This window comes from Adiantum capillus-veneris, chromosome 22 (genome assembly GCF_014529385.1).
Source record: "Adiantum capillus-veneris isolate H3 chromosome 22, ASM1452938v2, whole genome shotgun sequence".
NCBI classification, from domain to species: Eukaryota; Viridiplantae; Streptophyta; class Polypodiopsida; order Polypodiales; family Pteridaceae; genus Adiantum; species Adiantum capillus-veneris.
The window spans coordinates 45,713,916-45,725,623 of NC_140952.1; the positions used below are offsets into that span (position 1 = coordinate 45,713,916).

Genomic DNA, 11,708 nt, shown 5'->3' on the forward strand with positions numbered 1-11,708 from the left:
AGGTTGCGTGACTTGTGTGCGTGTTTTGAGGGGAGGACTGTGTGTGATTAGAGCAACAAAACCCACACGAGGAGGGTTATTGAGGTGTGAGGTTTGTTGCACCACAAGAACATCCTCTAGCCATGTAGAGTGACATGTGTGCAAGGTCATACGATGAGCCATGTGTTGGCATATAATGCCTTAAAAGTCATGTGAAGAGCCAAGTAAAATAGTCAAGAGACAAGCTAGCATCTTTCCCTTTGAAGTAGAGTCAACTGATCTTGGAGAGGTTTAAGCACTACTTGCTATGCCTATATAAGAGGCCTTGTAATCACTCTTGTGTGTGTCGAATAATCAAGCTACATTTTTTTACACTTTAGTTCATTGAGCACTGAGTTAATCTCTCTCTATAATCATTATGATTATATGATGAATACTACATTAATCTATCCATCTTAATAATCTAATCAACCTTTCAATTAGATTATGTTTCAATCGGTCTGTCACATAGTTAATCTAGAAATGTTCCGTAGTTTAGAATACACTTAAAAATGTTTAAATACATGTAGATTGATTTCTCATTTCTTTTTCTTTATAGAATATATACATAGTCATTATGGCAGAGGGTAAGAGGAAAGCACTTCTTCAGTCTCTGATGTCAATTCTATAATTAATTATCAATAATTTTCCTAAGAAGCAGATACAGAGTACTGTGAAGCTCGTTGAAAAAATGATTGAAAATGAAATTATGAGTGTAGTCTCCATGGGAAACTTTGTCATTAACAAAGGGAAAGCTCATCAATCTACTTACAATATCATGGTAAAATGGAAAATTGCGCAAATGATTTGTATAAATCTCTTCCCAAAGGTGTCCAACTTAATCAGCTCAAGGCTTGGTATTTGTCTTGGTGTGACAAAAAAAAAATATGAGTAAGCATGCCAATACTTCAACGGAGAAAGTATTGGAGAAATGATGTATAGTCTACCTTTTGATAAAGGTACCTTCAACCGAATTGTAAAGAAAGAAGAGAATGATGGTGCAAATTCAAGTAAAGGTAATGGCTCCAAGCTGAGTCAAGGAAAATTAATTTGAGTCATGGATTTTGCGAATAATGTACCAAACGTCATAGCTACTTTAGTAAACACAATGGCGTATTCCTGTTAACTCGGTGTTATCCATTGGGACCTACTTACTTTCAATGTTATGTTGGTTTTACAAGGGATTCAAATCCACGAGTTGGCATCATTGATTGGGGTTTAGCCATTGGGCCCAAATCAGAGGAGCGGTAGTCACTCCATTGTTGTCAAAGCAAAGGCCATAAGCCTAAATCTTGGATTACTCCAAATCTTTTGAAAGAAACACATAATGACCATGTCTTTAGCAGACATGTGATGTCTATGCACTAGCATGGTTTATTGATCAAATGATCAAGTTTTGTATGGAGTTTTCTATGGAAAACAAGACCAATTTTCTAGCATCTTGCTTAAAAAATGAAGCATACCATGTATCTAGGAGATTGTTAAAACAAGGCATCTTCTATAGAAAAATAATAGAAAGCCGTTTGAAGAATTGTATGTGGAGTTAACCCAACATGCACTTGGATGTGAATAGATGCTTGTAGACATTGGTGGAACTGATATCGGCCTTGATGAAGCTAAATGCTTTTGTCTATGTAGCAAAATGTTTGGCATCATAGATGTAACTTTATTTTCTTTGAACATCCTGAAGTCTATTTCCTATTCAATGTATCGCATGTTCCATTCTTTCGTAAGAGTTTATTTGTATATTTGAATGTGTCTTTTTTGGTCATGATATAAAAGTACCATTTTGAGCGTTCAAGAGAATTTTCTCTTTCATTGTAGTTTGTATAAAGCTAATTTATAGTTTGTTTGTTTTTTTAATTTATTGGTAGATGGATCCTCTTGGATGACCTAAGCAAAATATAATGTAGAGGACCATTCAACAAGTCCTTGACTTGCGTGATCCCCAACTTTCTCTTAACATAGAGAATGGTGAAGCGACTACTGCAACTCTGAGTAGCAATGAGGCTGAAGGTAGTTCTAACAAAAAGTATACATGTCAATGGATAGAAAGATGGAATTAGTTACCTTATCCTTGGGCTTTCACGATTATTGATAATGATGGAAAAGAGAGGGTGCACCTTTGCAAATAGAAAGACTCAATTTGGTGGAGAAATTTTCTCAACCTTACAAAGGTCCGCATTAGATGAGCATGTGGCATCAGGTCTGCACTCAAAAGGCAATATGTGATGCTCATAATAAAAAAACCACATCCATGGAAAAATACATTGCAATGCTAATAGATGAGGAGAGAGAATGAATATGGCATCCACAAAAATGCAAAGATAATATGGGATTCTCATAATAAAAAAACCCTTGTTCCCATAGAAAAATACATTGCAATGCTAATAGATGAGGAGAGAGAAAGAATCATCTTTGTCATGCAAACTTAGTGGTTTGTGGCTCGTAGAAATTTTCCTTTTGATGAATTTTGAAACCTTTGTAACTCTCAATGTTTCATGCGGAGACCAAATATATTGATTGCAAGTGAATACTCAACTTATACGAGCCTAGGTGTTGGAAAGGAGTTTGCAAATTCCATCAAACATGTCTACTGGGAGAGACTAAAAGGAAAACTGTTGACAATCCCTTTTATTCTTTGCATAATACAGATGTGAGCACTCAACAATACATGATTGCTTATGTGACTTACATGCAACAGAAGGGCAATAGGTCACAAAATGTCACAAAATGCTAAATGTGAAGACTTGCATGCCACCTTGATGGCATATCTTGTTAAAACGGAGCTTCCATTGCATAAAATAATAGGCATTCCAACTAATGGAGCTTGTGTCACGACAAGGGTCAATAATGGTGTGGTTGCAAGATTAAAGAAGGATGTGCTACATCTCCTCAGTTTTCGTTGTGTTGCGCATAGGGAGTCCTCAACTGCATGTGATGCATTCAAAATATTCAAGGAATTCAAATTTATAAACAAAGTGTCTAAAAAGTTGTATGAATAGATTTGCAGATCCACATAGCAATATCTATCATTGGCAAAAGTTGTTAAGGACTTCAATCTTGCTCGCAATGCAAAGCTAAACTTGTTAAAAATGCATGATGCTTGTTGGCTCTGAAAACGACAAGTTATGATAAGAGTAGTGCATTTGACTTGTGTGCATCTCTCACAAACTACAAAATGCAATTTCTTTTGCACTTCTCAATGTATTGAGTTGTAAGCTTCAAGAGGATCACATTTATATTTTTGTTATTAATAACCATTTGAAGGTTTCTATAGAGTCTTTGCAAGTGGATTTTCTAGGGAATGTATTTGGGTGCGAGGCTAGGTATACTCATTTTTTTTTGGTCAAAGACGAGAAATCAACATGGTGTCATTGATTACATCGATTCCTCAGGAAACACACATCTTCAATCACTGCATCTTGGCCCTATGTGTGACGAGGATGTGCTTGATCCGCATGACACTTTGCAAGTGGTGAAAAATTGGCCTTACATGCAATCAATTACATCCAAGGCATGGTTGATTCATTGTCAAATCGTTTCAAGATTGATTTTGACCTCTTTGAGGCGGCAAAGTACTTTAGCATGAAATATTATGATCAGACTTACAAAAATTAGATTTCTTTACGATAAGATGGATAGATGTATTGTGTGAATTTTAAAAAAAAGGACCCAACTCTTTCATTAATGAAGAAGAATGCAAAGGAGAACATAGATTCTTTATCACACACATTTGTAATCGCTTCAAAGGTAAGAGTATGCATTGAGCTTGGCAAGACTATTGAAACCATGAGGAATGGGAGGTATCCTTTCAATGGACCATGAGAGCTCTATGTCTACTTCCACTTTCATCAGCTGCATGTGAAAGAGGCTTTGTAAAAATGAATAAGATAAAAAACAAATCCCGTAATAGGTTGTCTATTGAATCATTGGGCTTAGCAATGTTTGGTGGACTCAATACTCCAAAGACTTCATGTCTTGAAGATTTATTGTGGGAAGAATGCTTGGACATGTGGAAATCTATGAAAAATGGAAGGATGGCAACCTTGGAAACAATTTAATTGTTTCTCTAGAGTTTTATTCCCTTGGATATTTAAGCCAACACATATGATTTTGTCTTTAGGGCTCTTTTGCATTGTCTTGGTATTGGATGACTTTTTATTTTCTTTCAAGGAAGCTTTTATTGTCCAATTCTCTACTTTAATGTTGCAAAATAAACTCAAATTTTCTGTGTCATTGGTTTCGTGTGCTCTATCATTTTGTAATTTTTTGGGATTTACTAAGTCGTGTCTGATCGTGGTTTGAGAGAACATTGTTCAAATGTGAAATTTTGTCGAAGTTATATCAAAAGCATGTTTTAAATGCATGGAAGAGCATTAGATAAGTGAAATATTAGTGTATTGCCAAAAGTAGTTTTAGCTTGTATAGTAATTATTTTATTTTGGTATTTTTATGTGGGCGAGTGCAAGTATTTATTAGAAGGGCAATTGTAAAAATTTCCCTTCTGCATAAGGTGCACATGTCTGCGATTAAACATTTTCAAAACCCTTCAAATCAACGCTCTCAAAGAACATTTTTCTAAAGAAATTGGGCTATTAGTTTCTTTTCAAAACTTTTAAGAGTTTTTTTAAAAATAATTATAACTAAACTATGGAAAAATTTACAGTTTTTCAAGTTCCCAAAAAAATCTCACTGGTAGAAAACCCGAATGCAGCAACTGCATCTAAACTAACATAATATGACGAAAGCCCTTTACACATATCGAAATTTGCGACATGAAGGCTAAACGCTAAATCCGAGAGAAGACCTTGTGCACGCGATAAAGAGAGAGAGAGAGAGAGAGAGAGAGAGAGAGAGAGAGAGAGAGAGAGAGAGAGAGAGAGAGAGAGACGGCCGAAGGCGACCGGCCGTAATAGTTGTAATTATAAATCCCAACATTGGGCGGCCTGGCAGAGCCGCTCAACCTCACACTCTATAGGGGGTATAGCCATGGTTTGAAGGTGTGTACAAATATGCGACCGGCCGTACTAGTTGTAATTATAAATCCCAACATTGGGCGGCCTGCCCTCAACCTCACACTCTATAGGAGGTATAGCCATGGTTTGAAGGTGTGTACAAATATGGTTAGTACGCTAGAGTCATCCCTAAGTTCGAGTCCTTAAATATAGTCCGAAATTGATGTCAAGCTTCTTCAGCGCGTATGAAGACTTTTTCATCTTGGGCCAATTTAGTTGACCTTGAGCCATCGCGCTACAAGGCTGTGGTCACGCGATTAGCCCTCATGACAGAAGACGAAGGAGCACGAATTAAACGATACTGCAGTAGAGTATAATGCCCAATGGCTACAGCTTCTCCGCTATCACTACTATGCAGGTGGCATTGCTGGTCATGGTGATGTCTTATACGATACTCATAAGTGAGAGGATGGTGCAGGCGCTTGCAACAATTACAACATGAGCTCTTCCAAAGAGCCTCTGAGATGCGCCAATCTGGGCAACATACGCATCCCCAGCCCCTTCATTACAGATGAGCTAAAAGCCTGTGTTCCGAGTTCTGCTGATTTTGTCCTGGCCAATTGCAGCCCCACCACCAGCCAGCAAGTCTTCTGGAAAACCCCAAAGCCTTGCCTGCACAGGACGTGCAACGGGGGCTCATTGGGCCGCCTGCCATTAATGTTGGCCTCATGGCAGCCGCTCATGCTAACCCTATCCATGTCAATATCACTTGGGATTCTTCCTCTATGCACCCCCAGCCATTCAACAATAGCACCCGAGCTCCACGTCCCTCCACTTGTCGGGGTCCTCGCTCCACTGCTAATTTCTCCCACTACTTTCCCAACTCCATCAATTTGTCACAGTTACATGCAGCCAATACTGAGGTTAAACTTTCCAGCAACACCATCTTCTTGCTTTTCAATTGCAGCCGTAACATGAACAGAACCGGCCTCTTATATAGCTTGCAAATGGAGGTGGTAAGCAGTAGCTCATTGTGTCAGTTGTACGAAGGTACATGCACCCCTAACCTGTCAGCCATGTTTGATGCGGTCCCTAATTGCCATCAGCTAGATTGGACTGATGACACTGACCTATGGCAAAGTATGGGTCTTACTGAACTTCCGCTGCAATCAATCCTGGATAGCATGTCCTGCACACATTTTGAGCTATTTGTGGTTAGTAGCAGCGGTGGGTCACATCAAATTGCAGGAGTTGGAGAGCGGCTTCCAGGAGCGATGCAGCTTCTTCTCATCAACTCTGGATGTGAGTCCTGCCAAACGTACAGCGGGGAATGCATTGATGCCACATCCTGCCTTTTCTCTGGAGCCATCTCCTCTAACTCTGGTAAGCCTTCCAATTGTCAGCATTGCCCTCTAATTCATTAGATTTCATAGCATATTTACCGAATGCACACAAAACTGTACGTGCATTGAGAGATTAGCCACCACTTTTTTTGTCACTTGACCTTAATGCTTGCATGGCAAAAGCAAAGTTACTGATGTACATCTGAATGTGAAAGCAGGTTGCTGGAAAGTAGGCATCTTTAGAACATGTAATGAAAACGTACAGCGGAGGGCACGGTGGGAGAGGCAGCATTCAGCTGCATCCAATGATGACTTAGCGGCAAGTGAGCTGATTGATCTGGTTGGGTTGTCAGAACGACCGGTGGAATATCCATACAAGTCTATAGAATCTGCAACGCGCTCCTTCAGCAGCTTAGTTGGAAAGGGGGGCTTCTGGTGTGGTTTTCAAAGGGGAACTTGCAGCATCAAAAACTAGCATGCAGTATCAGGAACAGTATTCATCCTCATCCAAGGAGATAGCAGTGAAAGTACTGGACGTGAGGTCAAATCACAGCAAGAAACAGTTTGTGAATGAGGTAGCCATTACCGGGAGGGTTCATCACATAAACGTTGTGAGATTATTGGGTTTCTGTGTGCATGATGAGCACGAGATGCTGGTGTATGAATATGTCACCAAGGGATCTCTAGACAAATGGCTCTTTGAGCCAAATGAGGATACAGCAGTGACACCTCTAGACTGGAGGCAAAGGTACAGTATAGCACTTGGTATTGCAAGAGGGTTGAGCTATTTACACGACGAATGCAGACATCGTATCGTACACTGCGATGTCAAGCCACAAAACATACTGCTGGATGCACAGATGTGCCCCAAGATTGCTGATTTTGGTCTAGCCAGGCTCATCAACAGGGCTGAAAGTCGAGTGGTCACATTTGCCTAAGGCACTCCTGGGTATATGGCACCGGAGTTATGGGTAGGTGGAGTTATTCAGCTCAGCACAAAAGCAGATGTTTATAGCTTTGGCATGGTGTTGTTGGAGCTGATTAGCGGCCGTAAGAATTTTGCACATGGTCTGCCGCATTTTCCTGCTGTGGCATTCGACACAGCCATCAGGAAACAAGACTTCGACTCCCTCCTGGATGTAAGGCTGACAAGCTCGGTACTGTCAGCACAAAAGCAGGAGCAGCAGCCCATGTATTTGATGCAGAAGCAAGTTAGGATTGCTGTTTTGGTAGCACTATGGTGTATTCAGGACAATCAAGCAAGCAGGCCGTGCATGAGTTCAGTGGTGCAGTTCTTGGAGGGTGTGGCGGCGGTCTCCGAGCACCCTCCTTACCCAACAATTGCCTCTGCTTCTGAAGGTAGCATGCTTCAACAGCAGCAACACATTAGCAGTGCAGTCTCTGCTACTGACCTCACACCCCGGTGATTCCCTTCACGCCCAATCCTTGATTAGGTCAGAGTACACCTCCTAAGATGGTCCGTTTCCCTAAAAGACTGGATGCTAGTATTATAACATAAGGGTCATCAAAGCGAGGCTATACATATGGCTTCCGCAACCCTCAGCTTGCTTCCTGCAACCAGCTATCAGCCTCATTATCTTTCCCCAGTGTTCAAGCTCACATTAGCACAAGGGATGCCCATAAGCGTTTCATTTTGTATGGCTGCTCGCCAGCCATATATAATGCGCACCTGGGTATATCTATCTTGGCTGCCCATCAGTTTTCTTCTAGTTCACCTTCATCCTCCCCGACTGTTCATGTACATTTTGTAAAATTGTAATATCCATAGCCAACTTGGAACGGCCAGTGATATACACACAAAATCTTCCTGGGTGGGATAACCGAGACACCAAACCCATTTCGGTGGAAGTTTGAAGCTTGAATTCAAGAATAGAACTGTGGTTAGCATCTCATATGTGAAAAATTGCCATGCTCTCTGGCCATTGTAGAATGCATGCTCGATGACACCTTGAAAATTCAGACGGTGTTACTTGGCTGGAAGTTTAATGAAGCTGTGCCTTGAACCAATGGCATCGCTCAAATCGTGCGGATGCTTCTCCTAACTCCTTCCTAAGGCAAGAAAATGTAGAGGGAGAGTTCAAGCTTACTTAAAATATAAGACTTGGCAAACACAAAACAAAGTTCTCAAGCAAAGAAATCTCCTTTTACGTACACACCTGCAGATAAGAAAAGCAAGCATACCTCGTAGCGTGCCCTCTTCTTTTCTAGAGGACAGAACAACCAGACGCGAAGCTAGACCACTCCAGAGGTATGTTAGGCTATGCAGGACTTTTCCTAAGAAGTATTAGAAGCTTGCGCTCCAATTAGAGCTCAATATGCCTTGCACAAGCCTCACCACTAAGTAGCACCTGGGAAGGAACTGGCCCATGGAGTTGGGAGGGCATCCGTGCCACCCAAGCGACCAACGTTGCTCACTAAACTCGGTCGGACAGGGACTGAGGCGCCAACATGGCAAAAAGACTAAACCCGGGCAGAGTGGGGCCCATGGGCTGCAAGGTCAGTCGGATGAACCTCAATGATGAGGGCAAGGTATCTCTATTTGACACCCTCAACTTTTAGAGGGGATCACATCATTGTGGATCGTGGGTCGTCGATTCATTTGGAGGAAAAAATAGGGATTGGGTGGGATCGACCTCACCACCTCCCTGTCTCAAGACCAATGCGTTACTAGTACGCTATCACACCCGTTTTGATGTACATGTAGAACGATAGCATTATATTGCGTAGATCTGACAGAGTTTATAACGAGTTCACATCAACTTTACACCACAATACTATAGTACACATAGTTTGCAGAGTTCAGATCTAGTTTACATTCAAGTTCACAACTAGTTCACATTTGTCTGAGTTTACAGTTAGTTTACATCAAGTTTACATTTTGGATCAACGGTCGTGATCTTCGCCGACAAGCGACGCCGATTTTCAACCGTAGATCCCCTCTAAAAAATGAGGGTGTTAGTTAGAGACGAGGGTGGGGGGGCCACGAGACTATTTGACACCACCTTGTCAGGTGGGATCTACGGTCCAACATCTTCGAACGATGTGGACCGTCCATTTATTCTCAAGAATAAAAGGATTCCAGCCGGTTGAGCCCCTGCGACTCGAACCCACCACCTACACAACTGGAGGCCACAACTCTCCCATTAAGCTATCGTGCGCCACTTGAAATGGAGGTGTGTACATAGAATCATATAGCAAAAATGACGGGGTGGAGATCACATGGTGTTCACTTGGAGATCACTTTGGGATGGATGGGGTCACACTGCAATCACTTTGGGATAGTCGGGGTCACACTATAATCACTTGGTGATGGGTGGGGTCACAAGGTGATCACATGTCGATTGGGGTTCACATGGGGATCACTTGGCGGTCACTTGATGTTCACATCAAATTTACTTGGTGTTCACTTTAATTGTGATCACATGGTGATCACTTGGAGATTAAACTGCCATCGGACGGTGCAAAACCGATCCCGCCGCCCCCAATTAATAGGGACCGTAGATCCCACCTGACAGAAGTGGTGTCAATTAGCCATGAGGGTGGGGGGGTACAATCCTCATGACTAATTGACACCTCCGTTGTGAGGTGGGATCTACAATCCCTATTGATTGGGGACGGTGGGTTCAGTTTTGCACCGTCCTATGGTGGTTTAATCCCCAAGTGATCATCATGTGATCACAATTAAAGTGAACCACAAGTAAATTTGATGTGAACATCAAGTGACCGCCAAGTGATCCCCGTGTGAATCCCAATCAACATGTGGTCACCTTGTGGCCCCACCCATTACCAAGTGATTACAGTGTGACTCCGACTATCCCAAAGTGATTGGAGTGTGACCCCGTCCATCCCAAAGTGACCTCCAAGTGAACACCATGTGATCCCCACCCCGTCATTTTTGCTATATGATTCTATGTTCATACCTCCATTTCAAGTGGCATGTGATAGCTTAATGGGAGAGTCATGGCCTCCGGTTGTATAAGTGGTGGGTTCGAGTTGCACGGGCTCAATCAATCGGAATCTTTTTATTCTTGAGAATAAACGGATGGTCCACATCGTTTGAAGATGTTGGACCGTAGATCCCACCTGACAAGGGGGGTGTCAAATAGTTCCAAGGGGTACGATCATGCATGATGGTTAAGGGGGAATGGAGGGGTGAGGAAGTAATTTTTTTGCGTGCATGGAATCAACAAGCCGCAAGGCAAAGCCCTCTCTCTATCTCTTGTGTATTTGTTGCCATGGGGTAACCAAGGAATACTACACAACCATCTAACTTGTGATGAGTAAGCACATGCTCACGAGCGTTGGGCCATCAAGGAGTGAAATACAAATCTGCCTAAACTTGGAAGTTGGGCCAAACTGCACGAATGCAATCAAATACAAAAAAATCAAGCTTGAAAGAAACCAGCAACGTAAAGCTTTTTGAACGCTTGAAAGTTTGAAAGAAAGCAGCTCGAAGGAAATTAACAAGGCAAAGCTCTCTCTCTATCTCTTGCGTATTTAATCAACTTCGATCAAAAAGGTAGCTCATGGATCACCATTTTCAGCATAAAATTATTCTTTCTTTACGCTCTCTGTATCTCTCTCTCTTATGAGGGCTTCTATACCCCCCTCCAATCTCCTATTGCTAACGTGGCTACTCCTTAGCCAAGGAGAAGTCCACGTAAGCAACTATTTATGAAGACACCCTCTAGCTTAAAAAAACGTCCACAAAAGAAGTTGGTGTGTACAATTGATTGTGGAGTTGACTCCAAAGAAGTGGATGTGGTAAAGGGAAAAGCACAAGGCAATGTTGAGGTGCATGCAAAGGGGAAAGAGACATTCCGGGATGAAGATCCAAAGCCTTTCCTAGAGGTTGAGCTCCCCGGCGGGCGTCTAGCGCGCCAATGCCATGCAACCGTAGATTGTCCAAAGTTCTCGGCCTTCATTTTCAAGAGGCTATGGATGATGGCTCACCTCAAGGACTACCATGGAATCAACATAGAGATCGAAATGTAATGTGCAGCGGAAGTAAATGATTGTGTACGGCTCAAAATGAGTAAACAGTAAGTGCTCAAGGTTCCTCTTACTTAGCGGAAGGGAGATCCTTCCGTGCTAGAGAGAGAGTGAATGTGCAATGACAAAAAAATGCGGTGAATACTGAGAGTGCAAGTGAATGAGAGTGCTAAGGAGAGAGAGAAAAGATACGACACCAGATGGGGTCGCAAACCCCCCTCCAAGGGCCCCCCTCTCTATTGCTAGAGAGGTATCTGCTTTGAATTGCACAAAGGTATGGTACAATGATCTTGATGCTGTGATGCTAGATGATGAACTATGTCGACGATGAAGTAAACGACGAGGACGAGGACGATGAGGCTGAAATCTGAAATGA

The 11,708-nt window shown here is 42.1% G+C and overlaps 2 protein-coding genes and 1 pseudogene across 2 annotated transcripts; all 3 read left to right on the plus strand.

Moving 5' to 3' along the window:
- The first annotated feature begins 1,892 nt into the window (after positions 1 to 1,892).
- LOC147429258 (uncharacterized) lies at positions 1,893 to 5,694 on the plus strand (annotated as a pseudogene).
- Positions 4,982 to 6,794, plus strand: LOC147429259 (uncharacterized). The gene is made up of 2 exons (XM_086495209.1): positions 4,982 to 6,359; positions 6,538 to 6,794. The coding sequence occupies exons 1-2, from the start codon at positions 5,705 to 5,707 to the stop codon at positions 6,792 to 6,794; spliced, it is 912 nt and encodes a 303-aa protein (XP_086351335.1). The 5' UTR covers positions 4,982 to 5,704.
- A 1-nt stretch (position 6,795) lies between these two features.
- LOC147429260 (G-type lectin S-receptor-like serine/threonine-protein kinase At5g24080) lies at positions 6,796 to 7,257 on the plus strand. Its single transcript, XM_086494998.1, has one exon. It carries the CDS (start codon positions 6,796 to 6,798, stop codon positions 7,255 to 7,257), a length of 462 nt encoding a protein of 153 aa, XP_086351124.1.
- The last annotated feature ends 4,451 nt before the right edge of the window (positions 7,258 to 11,708 follow it).